The sequence below is a fragment of the Pinus tabuliformis genome, chromosome 5_2 (assembly GCF_031772625.1).
Source record: "Pinus tabuliformis cultivar Carrire ecotype Pingquan chromosome 5_2, CPIR1, whole genome shotgun sequence".
Taxonomy (NCBI): domain Eukaryota; kingdom Viridiplantae; phylum Streptophyta; class Pinopsida; order Pinales; family Pinaceae; genus Pinus; species Pinus tabuliformis.
The window spans coordinates 116,130,787-116,148,502 of NC_142306.1; the positions used below are offsets into that span (position 1 = coordinate 116,130,787).

Here is a 17,716-nt window from a genome sequence, read left to right on the forward strand (position 1 = left end):
CATATGGTCATGTCTCATTTGAGGGGTCGTTCAGTGATTCATAGTCTTTTTCATTAGTTTTTCTGGACGAGATATGGTTTTAGTCTGGGGGTTTGTGAAGGAAGTGGTGTCATCTCAAGAATTTTCAGTCTCCTCTTTTGGAAACCAAGTTGGTGTTGGGGTCATTTCAATGGGGGTTCTAGAAGACTTGCTGGGAAAATCAGAGGTTTTTATCCATGAAATTTCATTTGGCAATACCTCGGGCCCTGATAATTTTGGATGAGAGGTGGGGTATCATGGTTTAAGCATAGAGTAAGTTTTTGTGGTTGGTTCGAAATCCATCCCATCAATAGATATAAGGGGCAATCCGCACGTGGATGCTTATGTTAAAAAGGTTGGAAAACAGGTAAAATATACAAAGGTTAGGGAGGAGGTGAAGAAAATAACTTTCGTGGATGACATGCATCTGGATGATGTAATGGAGATGACAAGAAGAGTTCTCGTAGAAAGGGTCAGGGGCTAAAATTATTTGATAGAAAGATGGAAGCTCTGGGTAAAGGAAGAGTGGGGAAAAGTCCTACGTGCTCTTTCGGTATTTAACATCCTGACTAGAGGATGGCTTACACTTTGTTTCAGTTCATACTCTGAAGCTAGTTAGGTTTTGTCACGATTTTGGGATATAGAGGTAGCTCCCATCTTATTAAAGAGATGGTCTCCATTATTTGACTGGGACAGGGAGCAATGTGCCTTCGGGTCAGTTTGGGTGCACATGCTTGGTATGACTGTGCAGCTTTGGTCGAAGGACATCTTCAAGTTTATAGTTAATGAGCTTGGGACTTTCATAGATTATGATAAGTCCTATATAAAAAATGGTAAGATGACATATGCTAAAAATATGGTTAATTTCGGTACTAGGGAGGGCCTGGTGGCTAACTTATATTTGTGTTATCAGGGGTTTTCCCATTAGAAAATGTTGGACTATGAAGGGGTGTCATTTAGATGTAGGAGGTGCCACAAAGTTGGGCATGTTCTAAAGGATTTGTATCTACCATATCATGGGAAAAGTGGGAAGAAGCTGCCAGGTAATGTTTCTACTGGAGTAGCAATGTCTACCCAGGGTGTTGCAAAGGACGTAAAGGGAAACATTCCTATGCAAGTTTTTCGAGAGGTTGTTGGTCCGATGGATGTGGATGCTACACCGGTGTTTGGTCGGGATTCCTCTGTTCATTCATGTGCCAAAGTTGTTACAGTGGGGGTTTCTTTAAGGGGATCCTCTCCCATCTCAGGTACTTTTTCCATTCCCCTCCCCTTATCTTATATTAATGGTAGCATGTCTTGTTTGTTAATTCCTTCTTCTTCCTCTTCAATTTCGGGTATGGGTTTTGCTCAAATTTTGTGTTTGGTTGTGTCTGAACCTGTCTATTTTCTGACCCCCCTCTCCTTCTCTCTCTTCTAGTAATAGGTCGCTGACCGTTTCGGAAGGTGAGCCTCATTATTTCTTAATATTGATGTCAAAATCTCATGGCCCTCTTGATTCTCAGGGAGGCCTGGGTCATCTTTCTCCCTCTAAAGTGTCCAAGCCTCCGCGTGGGCGTCAGTCAAATATTTCAAAAGCAAAGGTCCAGACTAGCCAGGATACTCTAGTTGGTTGACAACTTTCCTTACTTGGGGTCCTTAGAGCGTCGTGTCTCTCCATTTCTGTTTCTGGATGAAGTTTATGTATTTTAAGTGTCGAGGACTAGATAGCTCCTCTAAACGTCTAGCCTTGAAGTAGTTGTTCAGTTATTTTTATTTGGATGTCATTTTTTAGCAAGAAACATTGGGATTAAGTTCAGAAGTTGAGTCGATTATGGGTGGTTTGTTGTCAGGATGGAGTTTTCAAGATGTTGATGCCCATGGTCGATCGGGTGGCTTGGCTATCGGTTTTAATTTGAGATCGATAAAGGTTATGAGTATGTGGGGTTGTGAGGGGATTATGGCTGCTGATGTATTTTCGATGGAATTTGGAAGAGTTTTCAGACATAAATGTTTATAGACCCTGCTGAGATCTGTCCCTTTTTGGGAGGACCTCTCGAAGAAGGATTTTTTAAAGGCTCATAATTTAATTTTGGGATGGGACTTGAATTTTTTAGTTGGTCAGTCTAAGATTTGGGGTGAACATACCCATGAGGATGTTTTGTCATATATTTTCACCCAATGGCTTGATGTAAATAGTTTTGTGGATGTTGATCTGGTTAAAGTGGCCCGACATAGAGGAAATGAAGGGTAGGGGAAAAAATGGTTGCTTAGAGGCTCGATCAGTTTTTGTTAAGGTACACCCTTATTTCTTCCATTCCTTTGTTCCATCAGTGGATTGGAACTAGGGGTGCTTGTGATCATTTTTCGATATTTTTGGAATTCTAGAGTGACTCTTGGAAGTCAAAGGCCCTGTTCAAATTTAATCGATGTTGGTCGAAAGACGAGGAGTTTAGGGCATTGGTTATGGAGCACTGACATCATCTTATTCTGGAGGTTGAGGGATCATATGCTGCTCAATTTTTTGATAATCAATTGTGGCTTAAAAGAGATACTATGGCTTGGGCTAAGGAGAAGGCTCAAAAGGAGGACCCATCTCGTAGGAATATAGGAATTGAATTAGGGCAATTGTAAGACCATGAAAACCCTGAGTATGATTCGCTATATGTCAAGCAGAAAATCGTTTAGTTGGAAGCCTATAGGGAAATAATTTTGAAGGCAAAGGAGGAAGCATGTAGGTTGAAAATTAGGGCGATTTGGCTCTAGGCTGGAGATGACAATACAAAAAAATTTCAAAGCTTTGCAAGAGGAAGGAAATAAGTTAATACTATTTGGGATTTGGAGGATTCGGCAAGAGTATTGGTGTCTACTTTTAAGGATCTGGCTAGGCTGAGTATAAACCATTTCAACATGCTCTTCAAGCCCCCCAGGAAACTTCATTGGTCAAGATCATTGCCACAACTCGTCATTTTCCTCGTTATGCCAATGAGGATGTTAATTGGGCCTTGTTTGCTCCTGTTACTGAAAAGGAACTGGGGAAAGTATTACCCAATTTCAAGCGTGATAAAATCCTAGGTTTGATGGGTGGTCAGTCAAGTTTTTTTTTTATGGATTTTTATGCGTTGGTAGGGGATGATCTTCTAAAGGTTTTTAGGAAAGTAGAAGGTTGGGTCAAATGTATGTGACTTTCAACTTTACATTTATTGCTCCTATCCCAAAGTCTGATACTCCTAAATATATGGATGATTTTTACCATATCTCCCTATTTAGCAATATCTATAAAATTATTTCAAAGGTAATTGCATATCGTCAGAAGCTTGTTCAATCCAATTTTATCTCAAAGGAATACATTTCTTTTCTTAAAGGAAGGCAAATCCATGAAGCTATAGGGGTGGCTCAAGAGGTTTTTCACAGTTTGAAAGCTAGGAGATTCAAGGGTATGGTTTTAAAAATTGATTTGTCGAAGGCCTGCGAAAGCTCTAGTTGGTTATATATAAGGATGTTACTTACCCACTTAGGTTTAAATTATGACTTTATTAGATTGTAATGGTTTGCATCTCTTAAGCCTCTTTTTCAGTATTAATCAACGGGTCAGCGTCAAATTTCTCTCATGCAGAAATGGGCCTTTGGCAGGGGTGTCCCCTCTCCCCTCTTCTATTTTTATAAATTGTCAAGGACTCAGTAAGGTTATTGATTTTGTAAGACGTAGTAGTGACTTAAAAGGTGAAATGGTGGTAGAAGGCCTGTTTTTGTCACATCTATTGTTCATCGATGATGTTTTATTATTTAGTGATGGCTCTCAAAGAGACTCATCTTGCCTTAAACATGTTTTAGATATTTTCTATAAGCCTACTGGTATGGAAATAAACACTTCAAAGTCCTCCTTCTGTGCTGTCAGATGCTCTCAGGATGAATTATTTTTTTCACAATTTCAGTTTCCTTTCAATAGGGTGGAGCTTGAGGATGGCTTAAAATATTTAAGGTTTCATTTAAAGCCTAATTGTTACATAATTAATGATTGGACTTGGTTAGTGGGGAAGATTGAAAAATTATTAAAGTTATGGTGTCATAGGTGGTTATCTCAAGTGAGCCGATTGGTTCCCATAAAATCGGTTATGGAGTCCATCCCTGTTTTGTGGATGTCATTGGCTTGGATCCCGAAAGGGATTCTAAACAAGATCAAAAGATCCGATTGCAGATTCTTGTGAAAGGGCTTGCAAGGAGGAGAAATATTCTTTTGGGTGAATTGGGAAAAAATTCCCTTCCAAAGAAATGGGGAGGTTGGGGTTTGAAGAATCTGTTTAGTTTTTCAAAAGTGTTGGCTGTGAAGGTAGGGTGGAGAATCATCTCTTCTCATAATCTGTGGATAGAGGTAGCTATGAAAATATATTTTCCTAGCTTCTTTGGAAGACTAGATCCATATCCCTGGTAAACGTAAGTCAAATATCTTTGTTGTTTGGAAAGCCTTAATTGATTCTTTTCTAGTTATTGAGAGTGCTATGGCTTGGAGAGTGGGTTTTGTTGATTGAGTAAAACTTGGTTGGATCCTTGGTCTGGTTACGGGGATGATTTTACACTCCCTCAAGGGTTGGTTGACTTTCTCGGAGCCCATGGTATCAAAACGTCAAATCAAGTGGTTGATCCAACCTCTTCTCCGATTTGGGCCCAAGGATGGCTTTTGACTAATGATTTAAATATTCCATAAGAATGGTATGGGATATGGTTTTAATATATAAGAGCCCTCAATATATCTCGTGTCAAGGTCCAAGATGAAGCAGACGAACTTCAACGTATTCTCTTGTCTTCTGGTGTATACTCTCTAAAGGAAGGCTATCTCAATATTTATGTGGAAATGGAGCCCAGGGAATTGGAGTGGTGGTGGAAGTCATTATGGAAGTTCAAAAGTACAACAAAATATCATTTGTTCCAATGGTGCCTATTTGAAAACAAAGTCCTGACAAGGGATAATTTGAAAAAGTGTAGTTTTGTTGGGCCTTCATGGTGCCCCGCTTGCAGATTTTCTGAAGAGTCGGTTGATAATTCGTTGTTTTTCAAATCATATGTGGAAATCAATGAAATTTGTTCTTTCCTTCTCCCTCCAGTGGCGGGGTCTCTCTTTTTGGTCTTCTTAGTTGTAGTCAGTCCCAAAACGAAAAATGAGAAATCTGCCTCTTTTGATTAATTGGGACATTTGCATTATCTTTCAGGATAAGGCTCCCTGTGCAGATCACCTTGTGGGCCAAGTAATCACTATATATGAGTTGATTCCAAGGGAGGAAGAATCTTCAAGACCTCATGCTATTAGAGAAGAATTCATTGATAGATCTTTTCCATGGGTGTATTTCGATGGTTCCTCTAATAGGGATGGGTTGTGTGGTGGTGGAACTATTCTTTTCTGTTGAAGAAAAATGTAACTAGGTTTGGTTTTCATTATGACCTGTAAATATAATGTTATGAAAAGAGACATTTATTATTCCTTGCATCATGGGTTTCATGAGCAAGATGTGTTTAGCATAGGTCAAAGACATATTCTTGATGTCTTTAGGATTTTGTGTCTTAAGCATAAGTATTATTAAAGTCATGTCAAAGGATCTACGCTTGAATGAACAAGTGCCACTATCCTTTACAAGTCGACTAAATGAAAACATAGTATCTCGGTAAAGCATACACAAAACCGCAGTAACTTATAGTTCTATGTTTTAATATCTCTTCCAATGCATTAAATAGAATTATAGGCTTATCTTCACAAACAAAGATTGTACCGTGCTAATATAATGGAGCTGGCCTTGACTAAGAATGCCATTTCTATGTTGCTGAATGGCTCTATGGAGATTCAACCACTACTCCAAATAATTGACATTGACTCTATTACCTCATTAAGAACTACATCCTCACGCTTCCACATTACTCTTTCTGATGGAATGCATCAACACTAGACTCTGCTACCATCTGCATATACTGGACAAGTTGTGTCTGAAGACATCCAAGTTGGCTCGATCATTCTGCTTAAAAAAGTAGCTTGCATGGTATTTCAACACTCTTCGTAAGGCCCAAAATTTGTTTGCACTCTCTTTTGCTTTTTTTGTCTCTTTTTTCTCTTCTTGCATTACCCAAAAAAATCTAATGAATTCTACATTAACTTCTTCTTCTTCCATTTGCACAAGGTCCATAAGAGTTCTTGAACTTGAGGTTGTGAGACGTAAAGTAACATTGACTAAAGACCCATCAACACTACTACATGCAAAGGCAAGCACATCCCAAGCTAGCTCTTCATCATCACAAGAAGGTTTGCCCTCTATAGTAACTCCAACGAATACATCCACACCTACAATTATCTCATTCAAGGCGCTCAATCCCTACTGGAGATATTGGTTGATACAAGGTAGAGAAACTGCAAAGACAACATTGAGGACTTACAACAATGTGCATGGCTCAGGAAAAGTCTTTGGCTTTGACCTTATTGATCGGGATAGAGATGAGATCCACCTTTTTGCATTCACTGAATTGGTTGAATCCTTTTATAATCTAATCCAAGTTTGGTAGTTATACAATATTTCGAACAACACAGTGAAAGAAAGAAACCCATGTTAGAGCCTAGATTTGCCTCAGGCTGAAAAAACAAGGTTCTAAGTCCACATCAAACCACGCTTAGCCTCGTAGCTAGCCCTATGAGGACAGGAGAGGGCTCTCTCCGGGTCGATCTCAGAAAAAGAAAAGCGATGGGGCTCGAGATGACTGAAATAAAAGATAATTTTAGGCTAGGTATGAAGTACAAGGATTTGTTTTGAGTTTTTGGGGGTTTTGTGCAGGAAACAGGGAAAGGAAAATTGGGCTCAGGGATGAGGCACAGTTTCTGTAGAGTTCTGATTGGGGAAAGGAAGGCAATCGTTTTGATGCTTTAAAGTGAGTGAATGGATAGATCAGATTGGTGAGGAGCTAAAGAGAGCAAGAGAGTCTCAAGAATTCTCCTTAAACAGATGAAAACATGGAAATTTAAACAAATTCAAAGGCAGAGCATAACAGTTAATGGATTCCACCTTAATCACTCATTTGTTCAAATTCAGAAGAAAAGAGAGTAAAATGATACACATAACACTAATGAACTTACAATTACTTAGAGAAGCACACCATCAAAACATAAAGCCACATGGATCCCAAACAGTGCTGCAAAACCTTGGTCTTTCCTTAGCAAAAAATGCAGAGATAAAATGTACAATGATATGCCAAAGCAATCCCTAGTGTCCAACCATGAAAATGACTGAGAAATTACATGATATAGGCAAGCCTAACTCCTTCCCATGCCTCTAGGGGTCAAGCTCAGCATTCTAGGAGTTGTTGGAACCAATTCTAAACAAGGAACTGAAAACTAGGTAGTCAAACAACTTACCCCTATATGCTAGGAAACTGATTCATTCACTCACCATTCACCTTTTGGTGAATGAATCTTCTAGAACAAGTAAAAATGTGCCAATATTACATCATGGTTGTCAAATTACATCATGAAAATTCAAGAATAACCTCAAGAAGCAAAACTGGTCAAAACTGGGTGAATTGTTGAGCTGAACAGTGAAAAACAAGCCAAAATTCTCTATGCGCCGCGCCAAAATCTGTATGCATCGTGCCACTTTGGGGCTGAGTTTTAGGCACTTCCTGAAGTCCAAATTGATCCCAAGTGTGCTTGTTTGAAAGCCCTTCCTATCTAATTTCTAACCCAAGTAGAATTTCTAAATGTGGTGCCCATTTTCCCCTCCAAAACTTCAATCTCCCAAGACTGCTTTCTGTGTGTCAAAATAGGGGCAGAGAGGTCATTTTTTTAAGTGTTTTTGACCTCATGAGGACTCAAAACTTGCCCAAACTTCTTGGCCATGCACCAGAAGTCATGATTTTTCATGAAAAATCCAAAAATATAAAACTTTATTAGTTTGGAGCTTCCTAGCAAAAGCACGCGCCAGGTGGCGCGGCGCACAGGGAGAAAAACCCTATTTTTTAGTGCAAAAATTTCAAAATGTTAAAAATTGCTCCAAATTTCTTGAAATTTGGGCTGGAGCTTCTTCATCAAGAGCTATGGTGGGCCAAGGATTTCCTCGGCCAATATCCGGAGTCGATCATGTTCTTTTTGCTTCTTTTTCCTTTTTTATGCCTTCCTTAGGTTTGCCTTTAAATTCCTTATTCGTGCCTTGCAAACATGATTTCGTGCCCAATAATGGTTTTTCATGTGCCTGAGCATGTACTTGTCCTTGTTTGCTTTCGCCAACAGCTTCTCTAAGTGGATGTTGATCCTCTCGAGCCAAATCTCTCGATTAGCCTCTATCTCCTGCTGAATGGGTGTCCTCTCATTTAGGCTTCGTTGGGCAGCCTGCTGGTCTTCACGGATGTTTTGCCACCTCTATGAGGCCTCCTGGATGCATGTACCTCTGTTGGCGAATCACTGTGTGTCTCTTCTTCATGATCATATGACGGATCAGAAGTCATGTCTGTTGGTCGACAAACTGTCTTGGACAAATAGGTGTTGATATGTCACACTGTCTTGTAATGCCTTTGATGATGTGCTTGACCTTTGTCACCAAGAGAAAACAATGACATGAGGGACAATAAGGGGAGGGAAAAATAGTGAGGGATTAGGGACTATTGGGACAAATTTTATTAGGGAAATGTAGGAGTTTTTGAGGGGTTTTATGTATAGGGTTAGGAGAGTTTTGGTAGGGTTAGGGTTTGGGTTTTGGAATTTGAGATTTTTGGAACAGAGAATTTGGGATAGGGGTTTGATGTTTTTAGGGAGTAGGGAAACTTAGGAATGATGGAAATAAGGAAGAAATGGGATGAGGGAATAAATTTGGTGAAAACCCTAAACAACAACTTTCATGTGAAGATTTTGACATGGTATGGTTTGAGTTTTTGTTTGAACCATTACCATCCATCAACCACCATACCCTAGCACAAACTTGGATGAAACACAAAAATGGAGGCTCTAACTACTTGTGGAATGAATAATTTTCAATTTGGAGGAAGATTTCAATGAATTTAAGGCCTTTTAGCCCAATGTGTCGTGCCTCTCCAATGCGTCACGCCTCCCCAATGCGCCGCGCCAGTGTAAATTTACACTGGAAAATTTCTCCCAGTGCGCCGCGCCTCCCCAGTGCACCGCGCCTTTTTGCAGGAGCCTTTTGGAGGCCTTCCCAGTGTCCAAATTGGATGCATGATAGCCTGTTAGAAATGTATTTGAGTCTACCTTCCAACCCAACTATAATTTTTCAATTTTGTGTTCATTTTCCTCTGTAAAAAATCAAATCTCCCAAGACTGGTCAAAATGTGCCAAATGAGGCTGCCTCAAGGTAGAGTGCTGTTGTAGTCAACTTTTGAATGTCTTCCTCAACTCCAAATTGAGATCATGATAGCTCATTGGAAATATATTTGTGTCTAGTTATCATTTGATGCATCAAGAAAGTAATTGGGCCAACTGAGATAGGAGAAAACTTGATTTTCCCAAGGTCACTTCAGAGGTGCATCAATTCTCCCGGGGCAACTGTATTTTTGACATTTCTCTAAAAACATGACACCTGTGTAAAAAGTGAAGGAGGTTTTTCTTCCTTGGCCTATTGTGGAAAAAAAAATCTCTAATTGTTTCCAAATTCATCTTTTATTGCTCAAAAACATCATTTTAGTAAAACCTACCCTAATGTGTGGAACAAGGGATTTGTTGAAATGAAGCGAAATGAAGGGGATAGGGGGCTTCTAAATTCTTGAGGAAATTTTGCTAGGTGGGGAGGTATGTTAGGAAGCAGGGAAAAGTGGAATTTCAGAGATTGAGTGAGGGGAAGGGGTCCAAAAGGGCGAAACATAGGCCTAACCTAGAAAATTGCCAAGTTGTAGCAAGAAACTAGGGTTTGTGCAAAAATGAGGAATTCGGGGGATCTCAGTGAGGGGAAGTGTTTAATAAGGTACATTAAGGATAGGGGAAGGTGGATGAACATCAGGATACAAGTTTTGCTGATGATTTGACCGTCCAAGAGAAATTGCCTTCAAAACCCAAGGAGAGGGAAATGACCTTACCTAGGCGCGATTGAAGCATGAACAAGGTGTAAAATGATCCATTGGAACCTGACATGATGATGAAAACCCTCTGACTGATGGTAGACTCAGATGAATAGTGACATGGACCGACATTTGGACAACTTTGACAGGAGTAAAAGCAAACCCTAGACCTAATACCTAGCGACCAAATTTTGCTTGAAGACTCACTGAAATGACAAAATTTGACCTTGACACCTTAAAATCACTTTGTAAGAGCATGTTTGATCACTGGAGAAAGGTTGGAAAGACTGACACTAACGTTGGCTCCAATGGGGATGGTAGCTCCTTGGAGGTGTCAAGAACTACAGATCTTTGGGTGAGCAGACATTGCCTTCGTCCATTGGGCTATGGAGTCCATTATTCCGACAAACCAACATGACTCAATTTATTGAATGAAACTTGACTCAAACTGACTCAATGCAAACTGACATGACTGAAAAAACTTGACTCTAACAAACTAACTCAAAATACTAAGACCTGAACTTAAAACTTAAAGCTTGGTGGTAGTACATGACCACCTGTGTTTCTTACAAGACAATATACCGTCAAACTATATCAAAATGCCAATGAAACCAATCAAGTAGATGCCTTCTTGATTGATTCTCTTGATCAGATCTTCTGGTCAACAATGAATACTGGTAACTGGGCATCCAAAAACACAATTGACCATGATCTCCTTCATCATTGAATACTGCAATAATCAACTTCACTGCTGACTGCAACAGATTTGCCATTGGATCATGAAAAACATGAAGATTTACCTCCTGCTGAGTAAACAAGATGTCTTTTTCTTTTGATTCTGATTTTCCTTCATAATGTACTTCAGAAAAAGTATGGTCCTGGTCCTTAAAAATTTCTGAACAAGTGGATGAGTAGATTTCCTCTTTAAAGAACATTTCAAAACATGAAACATAGGAAGAAGAAAGGGAATCTCGAATGTTCTGATCTACTGTAGTCTGAATATTATTTTGATCATCTTCATATGATATGACAGCCAGATTATCATTACATTCATGAGAAAAGAAACTTCAGATGGTTCTTGATACTCAAACATGACATTTCTAGCATCTACCATAAATCCATCTAAAGCAACTTTTTCACTTACTTGCACCTTACTTGCACAAAGATCTCATCTTGTTGTTCACTTACTTGACCTGACTAGATCACCTCTTTATGAAGGCTTTGTTCTGATGACATGAGAACAATTGGATCCATAACTTTGTCTTCTTCATTCTAGATGATTTCAACAGCAGAGTTCTCCTTCATAAGGTTCAGCACATGGTATTCTTGGTCATCACAAACTGAATCTAGATCTGAAATAGCTGCCTTGACACTATCACATTCTGAAATTAGAACTGGACTTCCTTACATGTTGTCTTCTTCTATGGACAGATTTGAAACGACACTTTTTCTTTCATCACTTTCAGTCATATGGACATTTTCAACCTGTTGATCTATAAAACTGATTACAGGACTGTCATCCTTTTCAGAAGAGGAAGAAGTTTCACCATCACCTTCTTAACCATGTGCACACTGCAGATCTACGTTAACTTGAGCTGGGACATGACCGTTCAAGAGTTGATCTATCTCGTCTTCAGGCAGAGGAGATAATACTTTTTGTTTTCTCTTGCTCAAACATTGATTGTCTTCATTAATTTCAAGTGAAGGAGTATACAAATTTTCCTCATACTGTTGATCCATTTCATGTAATTCCCGTTGACTGTCAAGATGCAAAATTCCTTCATCTTCCACTGTACTAAAATCTTGATCCTGCTGCAAATTTTCCTGATTGTCTTGATAAGTATCACTCTCTTTATGTTGTTGGAATGGATTTTCGTACAGAGCTTCCATGATCTCATCATCCATGAAATTATCATCTTCATAAACTTTCTCAAGATTTTCAATAAAACTATGAACATGGCTACAACAGTCCCAAACTAAAGCCAAGGATGGATATGATTCTTTATACCTTTCAAAGAATATTGCATGAAAATATTTTAAACCATAAATAGACGCCAGTGACAAACTTTCATACCAAGATCGGGCTTCTTCTTCCAGAGTAGCCATAAACATTTTCATCAAACAGTCTTTAGGAAAAGGGATCTTTAATTTATGCACATGAATGTGAAATTTCACCAGATGAAGAGCAGCGTCATTACCTTCCACATTTATGAACATAGGAAAATTCTTTGACCAATCTACCTTGGAAATTTTATTTGGAAAACCTGGGATGTGATCTCGGCTCATGGGAGCGTATCTTCTTGCAACCCAATCCATCTTGAAAACCTTAAAGCTACTGATCTTCCTGCAGTGGAGTCACCATGAAGCATTGATTTCTGGATTTTTCAATGAATGGAGTCGCCAGGTGAATGATTTCAACCTTCTTATGTCTGATCGTTGTCCACCATCAACAATCAGATCTGAACTTGATACATGTGCTGGGAAATTAACAAGTTAGATGTCACGTTTACAAGCTAGACCGAAGATTGACTGAAGCAACGTTTATCTACTTCAGGCTCCCTGGCATAACTTCAGGCTCCGTCTGTAGCTTAGAAAACCAATGACATCAAAAAGCAAACCATTTTCTTCCCCAGTATGGTGCCACTATGTTAGAGCCTAGATTTGCCTCAAGCTGAAAAGGCAAGGTTCTAAGTCCACATCAAACCACGCTCAGCCTTATAGCTAGCCCTACGAGGACAGGAGAGGGCTCTCTCCTGGTCGATCTCAGAAAAAGACAAGCAATTGGGCTCGAGATGACTGAAATAAAAGCTAATTTTAGGCTAGGTATGAAGTACAAGGATTTGTTTTGAGTTTTTGAGGGTTTTGTGCAGGAAACAGGGAAAGGCAAATTGGGCTCGGGGATGAGGCACAGTTTCTGCAGAGTTCTGATTGGGGCAAGGAAGGCAATCGTTTTGATGCTTTAAAGTGAGTGAATGGATAGATTAGATTGGTGAGGAGCTAAGGAGAGCAAGAGAGTCTCAAGAATTCTCCTTAAACAGATGAAAACATGGAAATTTAAACAAATTCAAAGGCAGAGCATAACAGTTAATGGATTCCACCTTAATCACTCATTTGTTCAAATTCAGAAGAAAAGAGAGTAAAATGATACACATAACACTAATGAACTTACAATTACTTAGAGAAGCACACCATCAAAACATAAAGCCACATGGATCCCAAACAGTGCTGCAAAACCCTGGTCTTTCCTTAGCCAAAAATGCAGAGATAAAATGTACAATGATATGCCAAATCAATCCCTAGTGTCCAACCATGAAAATGACTGAGAAATTACATGATATAGGCAAGCCTAACTCCTTCCCATGCCTCTAGAGGTCGATATCATCATTCTATGAGTTGTTTGAACCAATTCTAAACAAGGAACTGAACTAGGTAGTCAAACAACTTACCCCCATATGCTAGGAAACTGATTCATTCACTCACATTTCACCTTTTGGTGAATGAATCTTCTAGAACAAGTAAAAATGTGCCAATATTACATCATGGTTGTCAAATTACATCATGAAAATTCAAGAATAACTTCAAGAAGCAAAACTGGTCAAAACTGGGCGAATTGCTGAGCTGAACAGTGAAAAACAAGCCAAAATTTTCTATGCGCCGCGCCAAAATCTATATGCGTCGTGCCACTTTGGGGCTGCGTTTTAGGCACTTCCTGAAGTCTAAATTGAGCCCAAGTGTGCTTGTTGGAAAGCCCTGCCTGTCTACTTTCTAACCCAAGTGGAATTTCTGAATTTGGTGCCCATTTGCCCCTCCAAAACTTCAATCTCCCAAGACTGCTTTTTGTGTGTCAAAATAGGGGCAGAGAGGTCATTTTTTGAGTGTTTTTTACCTCCTAAGGACTCAAAACTTGCCCAAACTTCTTGACCATGCACCAACAGTCATTATTTTTCATGAAAAATCCAAAAATATAAACTTTTTTCAGTTTGGAGCCTCCTAGCAGAAGCGCGTGCTAGGTGGCGTAGCGCACAGGGAGAAAAACCCTATTTTTTAGTGCAAAAAATTTCAAAGTGTCAAAAATTGCTCCAAATTTCTTGAAATTTGGGCTGGAGCTTCTTCATCAAGAGATATGGTGGTCCAATGATTGCCTCAGCCAATATCTGGAGTCGATCATGTTCTTTTTGCCTCTTTTGCCTTTTTGATGCCTTCCTTAGGTTTGCCTTTAAATTCCTTATTCGTGCCTTGCAAATATGATTTCGTGCCCAATAATGGTTTTTCATGTGCCTGAGCATGTACTTGTCCTTTTTTGCTTTCTCCAACAACTTCTCTAAGTGGATGTTGATCCTCTCGAGCCAAATCTCTCGATTAGCCTCTATCTCCTGCTGAATGGGTGTCCTCTCATTTAGGCTTCGTTGGGCAGCCTGGTGGTCTTCACGGATGTTTTGCCACCTCTATGAGGCCTCTTGGATGCATGTACATCTATTGGCGAATCACTGTGTGTCTCTTCTTCATGATCATATGACGGATCAGATGTCATGTCTGTTGGTGGACAAACTGCCTTGGAAAAATAGGTGTTGATATGTCACATTGTCTTGTAATGCCTTTGATGATGTGCTTGACCTTTGTCACCAAGAGAAAACAATGACATGAGGGACAATAAGGGGAGGGAAAAATAGTGAGGGATTAGGGACTATTGGGACAAATTTTATTAGGGAAATGTAGGGGTGTTTGAGGGGTTTTATGTATAGGGTTAGGAGAGTTTTGGTAGGGTTAGGGTTTGGGTTTTAGAATTTGAGAATTTTGGAACAGAGAATTTGGGATAGGGGTTTGATGTTTTTAGGGAGTAGGGAAACTTAGGAATGATGAAATAAGGAAGAAATGGTATGAGGGAATTAATTTTGTGAAAACCCTAAACAACAACTTTCATGTGAAGATTTTGACATGGTATGGTTTGAGTTTTTGTTTGAACCATTACCATCCATCAACCACCATACCCTAGCACAAACTTGGATGAAACACAAAAATGGAGGCTCTACCTACTTTTGGAATGAAGAATTTTCAATTTGGAGGAAGATTTCAATGAATTTTAGGCCTTTTAGCCCAATGCGCCGCGCCTCCCTAGTGCGTCGCGCCAGTGTAAATTTACACTGGAAAATTTCTCCCAGTGCGCCGTGCCTCCCCAGTGCGCCGCGCCTTTTTGCAGGAGCCTTTTGGAGGCCTTCCTGGTGTCCAAATTGGGTGAAGGATAGCTCGTTGGAAAGATATTTGAGTCTAATTTTCAACTCAACTGGAATTTTTCAATTTGGAGTTCATTTTCCCTATAAAAAATCAAATCTCCCAAGACTGGTCAAAATGTGCCAAATGAGGCTGCCTCAAGGCAGAGTGCTGTTGCAGTCAACTTTTGAATGCCTTCCTCAACTCCAAATTGAGCTCATGATAGCTCATTGGAAAGATAATTGTGCCTAGTTATCATTTGACTCATCAAGAAAGTCATTTGGCCAACCAATATATGAGAAAAATTGATTTTCCCAATGTCACTTCAGAGGTGCATCAATTCTCCCGAGGCAACTGTATTTTTGACATTTCTATAAAAACATGACGCCTGTGTAAAAAGTGAAGGAGGTTTTCCTTTCTTGGCATATTTTGGACAAAAAAATCTCTAATTGTTTCTAAATTCATCTTTTATTGCTCAAAAACATCATTTTAGTAAAACCTACCCCAATGTGTGGAACAAGGGATTTATTGAAATGAAGCGAAATGAAGGGGATAGGGGGCTTATAAATTCTTGAGGAAATTTTTCTAGGTGGGGAGTTATGTTAGGAAGCAGGGGAAAGTGGGATTTTAGAGATTGAGTGAGGGGAAGGGGTCCAAAAGGGCGAAACACAGGCCTAACCTAGAAAATTGCCAAGTTGTAGCAAAAAACTAGGGTTTGTGCAAAAATGAGGAATTCGGGGGATCTCAGTGATGGGAAGTGTTTAATAAGGTACATTAAGGATAGGGGAAGGTGGATGAACATTAGGATACAAGTTTTTCTGATGATTTGACAGTCCAAGAGAAATTGCCTTCAAAACCCTAGGATAGGTAAATGACCTTACCTAAGCGCGACTGAAGGATGAACAAGGTGTAAAATGACCCACTGGAACTTGACATGATGATGAAAACCCTCTGAATGATGGTAGAATCGGCTGAATAGTGACATGGACCGACATTTGGACAACTTTGACAGGAGTAAAAGCAAACCCTAGACCTAATACCTAGTGACCAAATTTTGCTTTAAGATTCACTGAAATGACAAAATTTGACCTTGACACCTTAAAATCACTTTGTAATAGCATTTTTGATCATTGGAGAAAGGTTGGAAATACTGACACTAACAACCTAAACTACAAGCACCTAAAGAAAAATGGGAGATTTGTTTATATGTTGCATCCACTATTAAGCCATGTTCGCAAGTTGATCCAACCTTTCCTTATCAATGATTCCATTTCAAAAATATCAATGAAATCAAGTGTGCAAACCCGAATTCCAATTTTGATGTTATTGGTGTTTTTAGTTCCACCTCACATTAAATGACATGTCAGGATTTAGCATTGATGTAACGTTATGGGTAGATCATTGTGACTCTGAAGGATTTAACATTGATGTAACATTATGGGTAGATCATTGTGACTCTGAAGGAAATAAGCTCACTGAATTGTGCTCTTCTAACAATCCACCAGTCCTTGCAATCAAAGGAGGTCGTGTATCTGAATTCAACGAAATCACCATAGGGATTGTCTCCACCAGCAATCTCATCATAAATCCAAACATTGAAGAAACTCAAGAACTTCAAACATGGTTATGTGAAACAGGCTTCAATTCTTCCTCTCCATCTTTAAGCAGAAACTATAATGTTGCTATTAAGCAAGCCCGGGAATGGAAGACGATTCACGACATTACTTGCATGGAAGTCTCTGAGAAAGAAATATGGGTTTTTGTTCGTGCAACTGTAACTGCTCTTCACATGGACAATTTCTACTTTCTTACATGCCCATTGAGTTTCAATGGCAAGCAATGCATGAAAAAAGTGATGCACCATTCTAACAATATGTGGCACTGCACAAAATGTAATGGCAACTTCCCAGAATGTGACTACCGTTACAAACTCAGAATTGAATTACATGACCACACTGGGCACTTAGACAATGTCATAGCTTTCAATGATGCCGAAAATGAGCTCATGGGTGTTACAACAAAAGATTTGTTTCTTCTTTCCATCAAACCATTTGATGTCCAAGAAATTTGTGGAATAATTTTAGGTCATCTTTTCCTCCTAACACTTTCCATCAAAATAAACTTTTTCAATGGTGTTGAGCGTTTACAAACAATTCTAGTTAACTCAGAAGAACTTCATTACGACTTTGCATGCAAAGAGGTCCTCAAAGAAATCCAATTAATGTCTACTGCACGTTGGCGACTACTTTATAAAAAGTGAAAAAACCTTGTTGCCTCACCTACTTCCCCTCCCACCTCATGTGCTCCCCCAAACGTGCAAACCAACTCACCTCACCTTCTTCAAAACCAATCCCCCCCAATGATGAGCATCATCGCTTTCGACAAAGGATAGATAAACTTTCTCCCATGCATGTTTGCACAATATGCAAAGAATCATACCTAGGCATGAAAACAAGGCTTCTACATGGTAATCTTTCTTGCT

General features: G+C 39.4%; 1 protein-coding gene across 1 annotated transcript; it reads left to right on the forward strand.

Moving 5' to 3' along the window:
- The first annotated feature begins 949 nt into the window (after nucleotides 1-949).
- LOC149157769 (replication protein A 70 kDa DNA-binding subunit E-like) lies at nucleotides 950-17,494 on the forward strand. Its single transcript, XM_089433782.1, has 2 exons — nucleotides 950-1,265; nucleotides 16,602-17,494. The coding sequence occupies exons 1-2, from the start codon at nucleotides 950-952 to the stop codon at nucleotides 17,492-17,494; spliced, it is 1,209 nt and encodes a 402-aa protein (XP_089289908.1).
- The last annotated feature ends 222 nt before the right edge of the window (nucleotides 17,495-17,716 follow it).